This window comes from Brachypodium distachyon, chromosome 4 (assembly GCF_000005505.3).
Source record: "Brachypodium distachyon strain Bd21 chromosome 4, Brachypodium_distachyon_v3.0, whole genome shotgun sequence".
NCBI lineage: Eukaryota > Viridiplantae > Streptophyta > Magnoliopsida > Poales > Poaceae > Brachypodium > Brachypodium distachyon.
The window spans coordinates 23,293,774-23,309,770 of NC_016134.3; the positions used below are offsets into that span (position 1 = coordinate 23,293,774).

General features: G+C 48.2%; 1 protein-coding gene across 1 annotated transcript; it reads left to right on the forward strand.

Annotated features, from left to right (window-relative positions):
* Positions 1–2,736: 2,736 nt before the first annotated feature.
* On the forward strand, positions 2,737–4,354 carry LOC100835052 (phospholipase A1 EG1, chloroplastic/mitochondrial). Its single transcript, XM_003577566.3, has one exon. It carries the CDS (start codon positions 2,843–2,845, stop codon positions 4,193–4,195), a length of 1,353 nt encoding a protein of 450 aa, XP_003577614.1. The 5' UTR covers positions 2,737–2,842; the 3' UTR covers positions 4,196–4,354.
* Positions 4,355–15,997: the final 11,643 nt, after the last annotated feature.

Below are 15,997 nucleotides of genomic sequence, written 5' to 3' on the forward strand. Positions count from 1 at the left end.
GTGACATCGAATTATGATTCGGATTCTCGGATGGGATCCAGGACATCACGAGGAGCTTCGGAATGGTTCGGAGATAAAGATTTATATATAAAAGATGTTTCAGGGTTTCGGAAATGTTCGGGATATTTTCCGGTATCGATCGGGAATGTTCTAGAAGGTTCCGGAAGTTCTCAAAAAGGTTCTGGAAAGTTTCAGAATATTTCTGAGAATTTAATTGGGCTTTATAGTAAGTAATTAGAACAATCTAATTAGTTATCCTGTAATGGGCCTAGGGGGGAAATGGGAGGAACAACTCCACCGTACGGTGGAGAACCGTACGTGGAGGAGTTCGTGGGGAGGGAGTCGTCCCGGACTCCTTTTCCTCCCCTGGCCGGCCCTAGCTCTTTTTTGGAGGAGGGGCAAACCCTAGCCACTACCTCCTATATAAATAGAGGTGAGTGGCAGGGGGAGAGGACACATCAAGCTCTCAGCTAGATCTCTCTCCCCTGAGCCCCTCTCCTCCTCCACTCTAGTGCAGCGAAGCCTTGCCCGCGGAGCTCTCCACCATAGCCACCACCACGCCGTCGTGCTGCTGGAATCTCATCGACCTCTTCCCCTCGCTTGCTGGATCAAGAAGGAGAAGACGACGTGAAACTGAACGTGTGGATACCAAGGATGAGGCGTCGTTTCTGCATTGAGATTGATCTCATCGAAAGTTTCACTATGCCAAAAATGATCCCGTGATCGTAACGCTTTGTGGTCTACAAGGGTACGATGCTCATTATCCCTCTCGTTACTTACATCTATTAGATATGATTTTGGGTTTTTTCCACACATCTCGTAGGAAAATTTTTGTTAATCGGGGGGCAGGTTTGTGCGTACGAGAGTCCGGTGAGCCGGGCAGCAGCGTTTTGGCTTTTAGATGGGTTTCTGCTGGGGAGCCAGCTCTTCGATGGATTTCTGCAGAGCAGGAGAGTTTTGCCTCTCTTTGATGATTTCTCCTCCTTGATGGATTTCTGTCGCTGGATGGAGAGCAGCAGAGGTTCGTCTCTGCTCTATCACCTCTCCTCCTTCCTTGAGTTTGGCTGATGTCCTATTTATAGAGCGAGGAGGGGAGTACGTGCTGCGATGGTTAATTTACCAGCTTCACGTCACGTTCGCGCCATCGTGCAGGACCTCTCGCGGAACGTGGGCGTCGGCCGCTGCAGCCTGAAGCACGCCCCAAGTTTCCTAGTATTATCCTTTTTCTTTTCTTTTTATCTCACCATTGCTTCGACTAGCTTGGATTGAATCGCCAGTACTAGGTAACGTGTATATACGTGGTCCATGTCCAGGCATGCATGGAGTGATTAATAATTAATCTTAATTTAATCATGCTAACATATATTGCAGCATGTACACGTTCAAGGTTTGTGGGTGGCTACTATAGGTTCCATCAATTGTTTTCTTTTTATTTAATCATCAATCACAGAGATGTTTAACACCTATATGTGTGTGACTTCATATGTATATTTTGTATAGCCACCGTATTACTTTGACTACGATGTGAATATTTTGTGGGGTCACCGGATGGATATCACTTTTTATCCCACAGTCAATATCTTGGAAACATCGTTGTCGTCCCTGATTGTGTAAATTTAATTCATGTTTAGAACTCCGCCGCCGGTAGCGACATTTGTTTATGTGATATGTGCGTTTATATCGGTGCATTTAGTTGGCCGATACACATAATTATTTGCTGCTATTTTATTTTGCATTAGACGGAATTTGACATCTAAAAATATATTTTCATATAGTTACCATATTATTTGAAGCGCGGTGTCAACAGAGACCCTAGCACAAACAGATATAAAGCGGATGGGGAAAAAGGGGAAAACACTGCGATTCTATTTTTCTCTAATATTCTTCGATAGTTTCTACTAATAAAAAGTAATTTTTAAAATTATTAGGTGGCACGGATCCCACCCAATCTCCCGGCTGGGTTGCCACGGAGCACAACCCTCTCAATCTATCAAACTTATGCGATGGTCATTGCCTTAACAATGTGACGTACACTATATCCAAGACCGCTTAGGATTCGTGTGCACACATGGACCTGCCTACATTGTGGTAACATTTTAACGGCAATAATCTGAATTTGATTTGATACGTACTACAATTGCAACCCATTTTATTTTATTTTATTATCTCGTTTACATAGGACACTCCGCAAAGAAATTTGTTCATAAATTTCCCTGCATTATGTGATGATTGTGGCTGCAATGGTTCACCTGTTAATTAAGTCAGGTGGCACAACAACTACTGCCAAACGAAGAAGTAGTAAACAAGGCCAGTCACAATGCTCCGTCCATCGGAAGCAGTGCAACGCAAAAGTGGTAGTCCATTCGGTTGACTTAACTAGAGTTATAGCCAGATAAGACCACCTCAGTATACAAGTATGCTTCAAATTACATACGGAGTACATAAACGGATATAAACCCACACATGGAAATACCGGGGAGGAGACGGACCAAAACGCAAAAGGAAATGCGAGAAAGGAAAGAGCGAAAAGCAAACGGAACCATCACATCACTTCAACGCCCACTCCATCCAGTGACCAGTCAAACCCCCGCGCTCAACGTGCAAGATGTGCGCCTCGCTCCCTTTCCAATTAGCCAACACGTCTCGACGAGAAAACGTTGTACGCGCCCCGCCGCGTCATTTTCCCTCAAAAACACCCTATATATAACCAAGCTCGCCCCACGACTACTCCCCAATCCCAAACTCCATCTTCGTCTCTCTGAGCTCTGACAGACCCTCACTTCTCTTTCTTTCCCTCTGCCATATTCTAACTGCAGCAGCAAGTCTCCCAAGTCAGCGCGCAATGGCAATACACCTCGCGGCCAGTACTCCTGCCGGAGTCTCTCTTAAGCCGCAGCGCGCGTCCACGACGTCGACAGCCGGGGCGGTGGCCGCCGTGGCCGCGCCACCCTCCACGTTTGCCCCTCCTTCAACGCGGCTCTCGGCACCGCCCATTTCTCTCAACAACACCAGCCTTGCCGTTCCCGTGGCCCCGGTCTCCGTGCTGCCAGCGAGAAGATCAAGAAACAACGAGAAGCCTCTGGCTAGCATGTGGCGGGAGATCCAGGGGGAGCGGGACTGGGCCGGGCTGGTAGAGCCCACGCTGCACCCGCTGCTGCGGGCCGAGATCGTCCGGTACGGCGAGCTCGTGGGCGCGACCTACAAGGCGTTCGACCTGGACGCCGGCTCCAAGCGGTACCTCAACTGCAGGTACGGGAAGGCCCGGATGCTGCAGGAGGTCGGCATGGCAAGCGCCGGATACCACGTCACCAAGTATATCTACGCGGCGCCGGAGAATTGCCCGAGCCGGTGGGTCGGCTACGTGGCCGTGGCGTCGGATGACGCGGTGCGGCAGCTCGGCCGGCGCGACATCGTGGTGTCGTTCCGGGGCACCGTGACGGGGTCGGAGTGGGTGGCCAACATGATGAGCTCGCTCGCGCCGGCACGGTTCGACCCCGCGGATCCCCGGCCGGACGTGAAGGTCGAGTCCGGGTTCCTCTCTGTGTACACCTCGGACGACGCCACGGGCCGGTTCACATGCGGCAGCTGCCGGAACCAGATCCTGTCTGAGGTGACACGGCTCATGAAACGGTACGAGCACGAGGAGGTGAGCATCACGCTTGCCGGGCATAGCATGGGCAGCTCCCTGGCGCTACTCCTTGGCTACGACCTCGCCGAACTCGGCCTGAACCGCCGCGGCGCGAGGGCTGACCGCGTGCCGATCACCGTCTACTCCTTCGCCGGCCCAAGGGTGGGGAACGCGGGGTTCAAGGACCGGTGCGAGGAGCTAGGTGTGAAGGTTCTGAGAGTAGTGAATGTGAACGACCCGATCACCAAGTTGCCCGGCATCTTCTTGAATGAGAACTCTAGGGTTTTGGGAGGCAGGTTTGAGCTTCCATGGAGTGCCGCATGTTATACACATATTGGTGTTGAGCTTGCCCTAGACTTCTTCAAGGCAGGCGACCCTGCTTGTGTGCATGACTTGGAAGCGTACCTGGGGTTTCTCAAGTGCCCCAAGGTGGAAAAGGTTAGGAAACAAGGGGAGGATCTTCTAAGCAAAGCCAGGAAATTTGTTGTAGGGCAAAGTTTTGATGCTTGGAACTGGCAAATGGCTGCAATTCAAGTTGGTGACTTGGTGCACGCCCTAGGGATGTAGATCCATACAGTGTTATTTTCTTTCCCATGATTTTTGAGGGAAAGGAGATTTAGATAACCTTATAGAGTTAGTGAAGAATGCAAATACAAGTCGGTTGATCGACATTCGTGCTACCATCTCAATATATGGGCGGCAATACTCCCATTTTTTGTGAACAAAGGAACTCACTACCGGACTTATGTTTGTTTGCCGAGTGCTCGGACACACGGTAAAATCCGTTTTGCTCTCAGGAAAGGCCTTAGGCCTTGCCGTGGTCTACTCACGACAAAGCCTGCTGCTCGACGAATTCCGCAATGGCGAAGGCGGGTTCGCTGAGTGCCCTTTAATTATCGCACTTGGCGGCAAAGCCTTAATTTGCCTAGAGCTTTCATGGGTGTAGAGTAAAATAACTGACGTTTGTCAGTTGACGGCACGACATGTGGGCCCTCCACTTTACCAATAGAACTTTCCATTTTGGAAGAGGTTCAAAAAATTAGCCGGTTTGCGACCATGGTTTTACTACAACGGAACGGCCTGTGGGTTCCTCCTCTCTTAGACATAGATGACTAGGCGATGGTGGACGACAACGACGGTGACGACGTGACAAAGGAGGCGACGTCTCGGACGGCGGACGAGACCGCGTCAAACGAGGTGACCAATGACGCAGGGAGAGAGAGGGGGGGAAGGGAGAGGGGAAGAAGAAGAGAGGGTCAATCCGCGTGCCTATCGAGTGTCGACCCAGGGTCGGTGATGTGGCACGTGGATCGCGGCATCCATTCCAGATCTGGGCGGATAGCACATACGCGCTATGAACGATGCTTTGTCGAGTGCCTGCTTTGCTGAGGCCCTGCCTTCGAGTTTGCCGAGTGCACTTTTAGGGACGACACTCCGCAAAGCAATTTTATTTTTATTTTTATTTTGTGCATGTATTTACTTGGCAAGGTTTAGGGTCCTATTTATCCCAATCCTATATACCCATAATATGGCACCATGCAAAATATTTTTAAGTTTTGATAATTTTTAACTATGATCTCAATTTTCCGCATTAAATAACTTTATAAAAGGATAAGTAATTATTTTTACATACAACTTGGTGATTTTAACTCACATTACTCATAATTAATTATATATGAAACCATAGTTAAATGTCAACTCAAAAGTGGCCAAATTGTAACAAAACTTGTTTCGGTCTTCAAACTTGAAGGTTTAAATCCTATGTTCTGAAACTTCTTCCGAGATAGTGCATTTTGTCAAGTACGTACAAATTTAAATATGTTTATTGACTCTAGGGAGTGATCAGCCTAACTCACTTGGTTGGTGGAGTGGATGTACAATCCCATCACATGGTTCAAGTCTTGGCGGATGCGAATTTATACCGTAGGGGTCTCCCTTACGGTTTCCTTTCAAAAAAATATGGACCATTCCAAAACAATTAAGTTTTGATTATTTTCAGTATTATTTTATTTTTTCCTACTAAACATCTCTAGAAAATAGTAAAATGATTATTTTAGCATAGAACTTGGTGATTTTAATTCAAATTACTCATAAATGAATCTAAATTAAACGCTGGTAAAAATTTCCACTAGAAAGTGGCCATATTATTAAAATATTTGCTTCGGCCTTCAAATTTGGAGGTTTAAACACTAAGTTCAGAAATTTCATCCGAGATAGTGTATTTTGTGAAACATTTATTTTGAATATATGTAGACTGGTTATATGTATCCCAAGATTACATACCCATAGTATTACACCATGCAAAATGTTTTTCCATTTTTGACAATTTTGAAGTATATTTCATTTTCCCACTATTAAATAGCTCTACGAAATGATAAATAGTTAATTCTACATAAAAAGTGGTGACTTTTGTTCACAACACTTGTCATTATTGTTGTACGTATGTCATTTATGTTAAGCATATATGCCAGCATGACGCCACACCAGCTCGAACATCATCTCGATCCCCAATTATTTTCAAGAAAAGAGACGAGTCAAAGAATTTTTATAAATCACCCGTGGTACGACAGGAGAGTGAACACACTTGTGTTGACTTCCACAATAAATTAATGAAATCAACAAGCTCATCTGCGTGGTGGTTAGCCGCGACAGTGACGGGCAGATTAATTAAGTAACGGATGCTTTCTTCCTCTGTTGAGGAACAGCTGCACAATTCAACGTGGCGCGTAGAATCATTTTGCGGCTGCAGCTGACCCACGATGCGCAGTTAGTAACGGGATGCGCTTACGTGCTATCTCTATGTTCTTACTTGTCGATGACTAAGGTATCCAGAGTTCCGGACCTAGAAATTTCAACATTAACATTTTTTTGCAGGTAATTTCAACATTAACATTTTTTTGTGAGAATTTCAACACTAACATTATGTTTGAGCAACCATGGAAACTACATACAGTATATAAAATCATCTTGTATACAGCATAGTAAACCCAAAGCCTCTGCTTCTCCTTCCTGGAACGATTAACCCAACGTTAGACAAATTTATTTGCCGGGACGAAGAATGGTGATCAGATATGGGGAAAGTGCGGATGTAACTTGGTATGGTTTACTTCTTTGAAATCTCAAATTCCTTCTTTCTATACACTTCAGCAATGATCAGTATGTAACTGTCCATCCGTTCAATAAATTACCTAGGTTCTGTTGTGTTAGATGCTCCCTCATTTTCTAAATAGTTTGTACATTTAAATTTGTCCAAGTCAAACGTTTCTAAGTTTGACCAACTTTCTAGAAAAATATACCAAGATTTGCAGCACCAAATTTGTTTCATCGTCTCCATCAAGTAATATGTGTTCATGCTGTATTTATTTGATATTATAAATGTTTGTATATTTTTATACAAACTTGTCTAACTGACATCAGTTTGACTTAGGACAAATCTAAATGTACAACTACTTAGAAACGGTGTAATTACATAAATAGAAATATGTCGGTCCTCACCGAAAACACAAGAATTCAGAAATTATTTTGGAATTACTTTGAAGAAATTGAATCAAATTATGATGAATTTTGATCTAGATTTGAATCTAGCCGCGTAAGTCAAAATTTTAAATTATATGGTTGTGCTTTTAATAATGAACCCAGTTGCAGAAACCCACTTTGGCTCCCGAGATCCAGTGCTCCCTATAGTTCAAACTTCATGATAAACTGTTTCAAAAAAAAATCTGATTTGTTTTGTAGTGTTAGTATAGATGTATACTACATATCTGCACATTTTCGTGCAAAGATACATTGATTTGTGGTCTGTGTAAAAATACTAAATCTAGGAATGCATAGTAGCGCTATTATACTTCCCCATGAAGGTAATGATGCAGGCACGTCAAATCTGGGATGCCATCGAGACCGGCACGGATGTGGCGACCGACGAGCACTCGGCGATGGAAGCCATCCTCCGGTCGGTGCCACCGGACCTGGTGCCGATCCTCGGCGCCAAGAAGGACGCCAACGAGGCTTGGAGGCGATCAAGACGATGCGCCTGGGCTCTTCCACGGTGAAGAAGGCGTGGGCACAAGCACTTCAAACCGAACTCGAGACATTCCACTGCAAGACCGGTGAGTCGATCCGTGGAAGATTTCTCCCTTCGTCTCGCGTCAATCGTCGCCAGGCTTGCTGATCTCAGCGAGGCCACCACCGAGGGCAAGGTGGTGCGCCGGCTCCTCCGCGCGGTGCCGCGCAAATCCTCCCTCGTTGTGATGAACATAGAGACGAGCTACACCCTCGACACGATCTCGTTGGAGGAAGTGACGGGGTGCCTCAAGGCGGCTGAGGATCGGCTCGAGCAAGACGGCGGGAGCGACAACAGTGACAGGCTGCTGCTCACCGAGGATGAGTGGCGTGCTCGCAACAAGCACCGTGACTCCGACAGTGGCGGCGGCAGCAACTCAGGCGGTTCCAATAATCGCCGTCACGGCAAGGGCTGCGGCAAGGACAAGAATGATCCAGCTCGGGACCAATGCCGCTACTATGGCAAGTTCGGCCATTGGGCCAAGGACTGCCGCAAGAAGAAAAAGGACGAGGCACATCTCGTCCAGCACGCCGACGACGGTGACCTGGAGCCAACTTTGCTCATGGCCGTCCTCTCTGAGGAGACTCCTGAACCTGTCTTGTCGGAAGGGCAGGTCTTCCTCAACGAGAAACACGCGGAGGCCAACCTCCAGAGTGGCGACGAGGAGTGCGACGGGCGCGGGTACTTGGACACGGGCGCCTCCAACCACATGTCCGGCGACATCACGGCGTTCGCTGATCTGGATCGCACGGTCACCGGCAAAGTCAAGTTCTGGGATGGATCGCTCATGGACATCAGAGGGCACAGCACGGTGCTCTTCTCCATTCGATCCGGCGCACACCGTGCCCTGACGGACGTCTACTACATCCCCATGTTGAAGATGAGCATCATCAGCTTGGGCCAACTCGATGAGAACGACTCCGACATCGGCATCCGCAAGGGTATGATGACACTTCGTGATCCAAATCAAAAGATCCACGAAACGCGAATCGCCTGTACGTGGCGCGGCTGGAGATCACGCGCCTGATGTGCCTCGCGGCGCAGAGGGACGACGAGGCTTGGTGCTGGCACACGCACCTCGGGCATCAACACTTCCAGGCGATCCACAAGATGGCGCGTGACCACCTGTCAACGGGATGCCGCTGCTGGACCACGTCGAGCAGCTGTGCGACGCGTGCCTCGCCGGCAAACATCGTCGCATCTCCTTCCCCGCCAAGGCCAAGTTTCGAGCGACCGAGTCGCCGGAGCTGGTTCACGCCGATATGTGCGGGCCAATCACGCCAGCCACGCACGGCCGCAAGAAGTACTTCATGCTCATCGTTGATGATGTGAGCAGGTACATGTGGGGGGTGCTCCTTGCACGCAGTGACGCGGTCAAGCACTTCAAGGCACGAGCCGAGGTGGAGTCCAAGCACGTCCTGGGGACGTTCAGGATGGACCGCGGCGGCGAGTTCACGTCGACTGAACTCGCCGATTACTTCGCTGATCATGGAGTGCAGCGCCACCTCACCGCCCCCTACTCGCCGCAGAAGAACGGCGTCGTAGAGCGCCGGAACCAGAACGTGATGCGCATGGTGCGCTCCATGCCCAAGGCAAAGAAGATGCCGAGCGCGTTCTGGGTGAGGCTGCTTGTACACTCGAAGCGTCGACGGCATGACTCCGTACGAGGCGTGGCATGGCAAGAAGCTGGACCTGTACTACCTCAAGGTGTTCGGCAGCATCGCGCACGTCAAGAACACGCGGTCAGGGCTGAAGAAGCTGGACGATGCAGCACGCGGATGGTTTTCATCGAGTATGGGCCTGGCTCAAAGGCTTACCGGATGTACGGTCCGGATTCCAAGTGAGTCCACGTCACCAGAGATGCCATCTTCGATGAGGACGCCTGCCGGAGCTGGGGTGGTCAGGCAGACGAGGTAACTAGTGAACCCTAACCGTGTCCATGCCAGGTTTTGGGGGAGCTTCGGGGCGGCAGGAAATTCCTGCCGCGGCTACAGTGGCGGATCTGCTACAGTGGCGTCCGACAACAGTCCTGCCGCGGCAGAAACAGCGGCAGGAGGGGGAACTTCACCTCAACCCGCAACGCCGCACACGCCCGCTGCGGCGCGCCAACTGGACTTCGCCACGCCGCCCACGTACAACGCCGACCACTACGACATCTCCGACACTGCACCACCGGACCAGCACCGTTACCGCCGTGTTGCTGATCTGATCTGGGACTCAAGCAAGCCACCGGGACAAGCTGAACGCCTACTTCTAGTGCTGGAGGAAGAACCTGCCATGCTCGCTGAGACCGAGCCACATGACTGTTGGCGCTCGGCGATGCTGGACGAGCGGCGGGCGATTGAGCAGAACGGCACGTGGTCTCTCGTCGAGCTGCCCCCCGGTCACCGCCCCATCGGGCTCAAGTGGGTGTACAATGTCATGAAAGATGCCGCCGGCGCTGACATCAAGCATAAAGCGAGGCTCTCGTCACAAAGGGCTATGTTCAGCGAGAAGGTATCGACTTTGATGAGGTATTTGCGCCAGTTGCTCGCCTTGATTCTGTCAGGTTGTTGCCCGCCATCGCCGCGAGCCAGCACTGGCAGCTGCACCATCTCGACGTCATGTCAGCCTTCCTTAATGGTGATCTCGAGGAGGAGGTGTACGTCACCCAGCCACCTAGTTTCGTCCAGGAGGGGCGCGAGCAGCAGGTGCTTCGGTTGCACAAAGCCTTATATGGCTTGCGTCAGGCGCCCGGGGCCTGGAACGCCAAGCTCGACACCACACTGGTGCAGCTGGGTTTCAGGCGCAGCGAGTCGGAGCACGCTGTGTACATACGCGGCACCGGCGACCAGCGGCTACTCCTTGTCGTGTACGTCGACGACCTCATCATCATCGGTGTGTCCACGTCCGAGATTGAGCGTTTCAAGCTGGAGATGAAGTCTCAATTTGAGATGAGCGACCTTGGGCTTCTCACCTTCTACACCCGGGCATAGAGGTGCGCCAGAACGCGAATGGCATCACGCTCAGCCAGGCAAGCTATGCCAACAAGCTGCTCGAAAGAGCAGGCATGTAGGACTACAATGTTGTGCATGTTCCCATGGAGCCGCGTCTGAAGCTTAGCAAGGACAGCTCCTCTCCACCTGTCGACGCCACGTTCTATCGAAGCATCATCGGCAGCCTGCGGTATCTCGTCCACACTCGCCCTGACATTTGCTATGGGGTCGGGTACGTCAGCAGGTTCATGGAGCATTTGTCTGCTGTGAAGCATTTGCTCCGGTGCATCGCGGGAACCAGGGAGTTCGGCTGCTGCTAAACTGCCAGCGGCGACAACAACCTGATCGGCTACAGTGACGCAGATATGGCGAGCGATGTCGATGATCGCAAGAGCACTACCGGTGTGGTGTTCACCCTGGGAAGCTGTCCTATCACTTGGCAGTCTCAGAACCAAAGGGTGGTCGCATTGTCCACCTGCGAGGACAAACACATCGCCGCCACGACCGCGGCGTGCCAGGCCGTGTGGCTTGGTCGCATGCTTGGAGAGCTGCTTGGCAAAGAACCTGAAGTGGCTGTGATCTGCGTCGACAACAAATCTGCCATTCAGTTGTGCAAGAATCCGATCTTCCATGATCAGAGCAAGCACATAGAGACGAGGTATCACTTCATACGTGAGTGCCTCGAAGCTGGAAAGGTTTCAGTTGAGTATGTCCACACTGAAGATCAACTTGCCGATGTTCTGACGAAGGCAGTGGGATGCGTCAAGCTCCAGGAACTGCGAGGCAGACTCGGCGTGCAGAAGGTACACAACAACTAGCTTAGGGGGAGTTTGTTATAGTTAAATAAGCAAGTTGAAGTCGTTGTTTCTTTTTAACAGTTTGATCCGGTCGTTTTGTTAGGTGATCCGATTCTTTTGCTTTCTGTTTAGCACGAAGCCAGCGAGGTTGTGCTGTGCCGTGCATGTAGATTGCTCATGGATGTGCTCTCGGTCGTGGGATGACACGATCACGTAGGGAGCCTTTTCCGGAGCTAGTCGAGTCGATAAATAAAAGGAGAAACTGAAAAGCAGCAAAGCTGTAGGCTGCACAAAAACTCTCTCTTGTTCACTGTCTTGGACCTTCATCGTGTGAGAGCTGAGAGCTGAGAGTTGAGAGAAGTGAGAGCCACCTAACGTCCACAGAAGCAACTCGGCGGTTTAGGACTTATGCTCTGTAATTGGCTTTTTTGTCTGACCCGTGATCTTTCTGGAACTTGGTCCTCTTGCGGGTTCTTGGACACTCTTATGTATGCACCGTATGACTGTTGCCTCGTTCCCGAGTAGGACTCCAGGTCGTATGCGAGTAGAACTTGTCGCCCGCTTTCCAAGTATCCACAAGCTAGGCTTGAAATTAATAGACTAGACTTCAGCAATCCAATCATACAAACAGATCAAGAAATGCATCTTCAAATTGAAGACGGAGAAATTGGATATTGTTGCGAGAGTAATGATCTAACAACAAAACCACAACAAATCAGCACCGCCATGGCCTCGACCGAATGATCGGTGGATGGCGGATGGCTCGTTTTGGCTAGACGGATCGGCGGGATGCGGCACAGTGTTGCGGGATCTACAGGGAACCTTATTGACTGTGTCTTGCTGAGAGCTACTGGATTGTCGGGATGCTCTTGAGTCTTGACGCTGAGCCTATTGCTGTCCAACATGGCATTCGGCTCACCATGATGTTGTTCAATGGTCCGGAGGTGTTACCGTCGTATAGCTTAGAAACAGGGACGGCATTAGGTATCCATTACCCGCCTATATTCGGCAGGTAAATCTCCATTAGGGAACAAGTCTGGTTTAGATTTTATCCGTGGGTACGTAAATGAGAAAAATAAAATCATACCCATCAGGTTGAGTGGGTAATGCTATGGGAATTAATAACACATACCCGTGTCCCTTTTTACCCATATACAAACTAGTATACGGGTGTGATCTTGACGGAGGAGATAAACTAACGTGCTGCAGCTTTTATCATTATGTGTTGTCTTTTTAACGATATAGTGTATGTGTTAATTTAGTGTTATTTATGACAAGATTGCTATGACGTTTGAGAAATATGCTGTTGTTTCTAAAAAAATATGTTGTTGTTTACGACTATATATATGATCGATCTAATATTAATACTAGTAGTTTTACCCGTGAGTATCCGTCTACCTAGAAAGGTGATGGTTATAGAAAAAAGTTGTACCCGTTCACGGCTATGAATACAGGCCTAAGGGTAATCTCAAAGGGAGCGAGTAAAGGCATGAGAAGGCTCCAACTGCACCATTACCATGAGGGTGCCATCTCTACCTAGAAGTGGTTAATTCTACGAAAGAGTTGGGTCTCGATCGTTTGGAATATTCTCATCTGATCATGAGGCTAAAAGAAGGATTCAAGGACGACCTAGGGAGCTGTCAATCAAGAAAATTAATCGTATGGAGTAATCTCTTGTCTGATTTTGTAGTTTCGATCGGATTGTACCCCTATTTATGATTTATTTTTTAGCGATATATCAGGAGTATTAAGAAGCCACAAACGGCGCCCTCGACAAGAGATGAAGCTGCCTTAGAAAGATTATGAGCATCAACATTAGCCTCTCTCTTTTCATGCCCTAGGAGAACCACATCAAAGTACTTCTTCCTCTCCTGGAATTCCCTAGCAATAGTTCTGTAACGGCAAAGATTACCTTCGTGAAAATTCTTCACAACGTTGAGGCGGTCCCTATTTATGATTAATAAAGACGGATTCTCTCTCTGGCGCCTAACCGCGCAGTGTGGTCAGTTTTGGGGCTAAAAATCCAGGTGGGCCCCACTTCCTTCCCTTATCCTGCACCTTCTTTCCTAATTTCTCTTGTTCTCTCCCTACATGGACTGTTTCGTCTCTCTGTCTTGTTCTCTTCTCTCCCAAGCAGCAGCCGGCGGCGACGCGGCGGGCGGCGGAGGCGAGGGGATGAGCAGACGGCGAGGTAAGTCCGACGAGCCTACTTAGGGTTGGGGGGGGGGGGGGGTTACTTGGTTGGCCGGCGCCGGAGAAGATGGGTTGTTCCCGGACTTAAAGAGATGGTGGGGGGCCAATTTGTTCCCCCCAAAAGTCAGAAAAAGAATCAAGAACAACAGACACGGTGAAATGCATCGCAGAAGATTTCTCGAATCAAGACCAACAACCAGCACCTCATTATGTCAACATAACAGTAACAGCCTAACAGGATGGTGCACTAGCTAGAAGACTTGCAGCTTACTGTGTAGTACTCCAACATTAAGGTGGATGGGCCGGCACCGCGGAGGGCCAATCGCTGAAATACCCTTCTTTTCAAATGGAAAAACAGGACAAAACGGAAAAACAACTCGATTGAACGGTACATAAACCACCCGGACCGGTGGAAACCACCCCGGACTAGTGCATTAGACTAAACTTAGTCCAACATGACTTTTCCATATTGCTTTCCGACTGCAAAAACATATGTAACATGTTTCCATATCGCTCACCTCTTCTCTAGTCCTTTCCAGGGCGCACCCATCAAGACCAGATGTCGGCGCCTTCCTCTTCCGCCCACTCTAATCGCCGGTGCACGCCTGCAACGAGAACTCCTCGCCGACGACCATCGGTATGCTTGATCCGCCAGCACTCAGATTGAGCGAAAGCTCCTTCTTGTCGGCCATCGGTAGATCAGACGCCTCAACTCACTGGGGGTCTAATTTTCGAGTTGGATGGACGGAGATTTGTTGATTTTCTAAGACGCCGATATCGGGGTATTTCTGGAGGACGAGGAAACGGCGGCACGTTGCATATGAAGGCGGTAGCGAGTCAGTTTTGACTCCGTCTTCAATTTCCTCTTTGGACTGGATTCACGTTGGGCTAGGTCACTTGCCAGCTTGTTGGGCCAGAATACTTGTAAAGAAAAATTTAACTTGTGGTTTTGATTGTTGGTTTCGCAAAATATTATGTGAAAACCACGTTTTTGTGTAAACTGTGCAAACTTCATAGAAACCACGTTTACAAGTATAAAAGAAATTCTTGAAAAAAATTAGTATATTGGTGCTGTGATGTTTTACAAACCTGCAAAATAAGTCGAAACTCAATGGCATTTGGAAGAAACAAAAACGGAGAAATACACAAATGAATTGTGTCAAACAGTGAAAAACCACTGTTCATGCTGAATTTGTTTTTTTGCTGCCGTCAAACACATTTGAGTTTGGACTTGAAATTTTACACTTATATTAAACATCAGTTTTTTTTGACCGAAAACTGTAGGGGAGTCCCCGACAGAACTTGTATTAATATAAAAGATATGTACAGAGCCAGGTATTTACAAAAGGAAAAAAAGCAAAGATTAAGGTAAGTCAGCTAGCCAACTATCAAAAGAACCGAGCCAGGGTGGCTTAAATCTATGCTTCAATAAAAAAATGTCTTCCTTGAAATCCCTACACCATACCCTAAAACTGGGCCCAACTCCCTAAAAAATCCATCCATTTCTTTGCTTCCAAATATGCCAGAAACACATAGCCGCAACTTCCATGAAGAAAGGCTTTCCAAAATCTTCCTTAGCAGCATCAATGATTTGCCCCAGATTATCCCCATTAGTCCAGACAATCTGCAAATCCAGCACCTCTGACTGAATTGGCAAGTGAAGAAAAGATGATGCCAATCTTCGACCACTCCTGTATGACAAAGCACACAAGAGTAATCATCTGTAACCCTCCAATTTCTTCGAAACAACATGTCACGAGTATTAAGACGATCGCTCATTAACAGTTCTCGAACATTTTGTGTTGTCTTTCACTCGGTTTTCACCATAGATGTCGTTTTCGCACGATACGCCGCCGGCCTTTTGGTCTATAAGCCAAGAAGCATCTATTTATGACTTTTAGCTTTGAGTTTTTTGCGTATAGTCAAAAGCCAAAATCAAAAGCAAATATGTGATTTTTTTGGCTTATAACCCAAAAGTCGAAGGAACAAGTTAATACTCTCTCCTTTTCACAAAGTTTGAAGTATTTTTGTTATACATTTGGTCAAACTTTGAAAGTTTGATAATGTTTATTTTGATATTTTTGTTATACATTTGGTCAAACTTTGAAAGTTTGCTAGTCAACAAATATTATATGCACTACATTTTGTAACAAAGAAAATATTGAAATTTATGATATATTATTGCTGTGATGGTAATAATTCATAGCATTTGAACGGCGTGGCCACGTTACAGCGGTTAATCCCATCACATCCGGTTAATAGATAGGTAATCCCATCATATGGGCTTCACATAAGCTGTTTTGGCCCAGAACGGTCCATCAGTGGAGCACCGCTGAACAGATCG

Bases quoted from the DNA above. Each gene is read 5' to 3' on its own strand.
- LOC100835052 (XM_003577566.3), top strand. From the start codon at position 2,843: ATGGCAATACACCTCGCGGCCAGTACTCCTGCCGGAGTCTCTCTTAAG.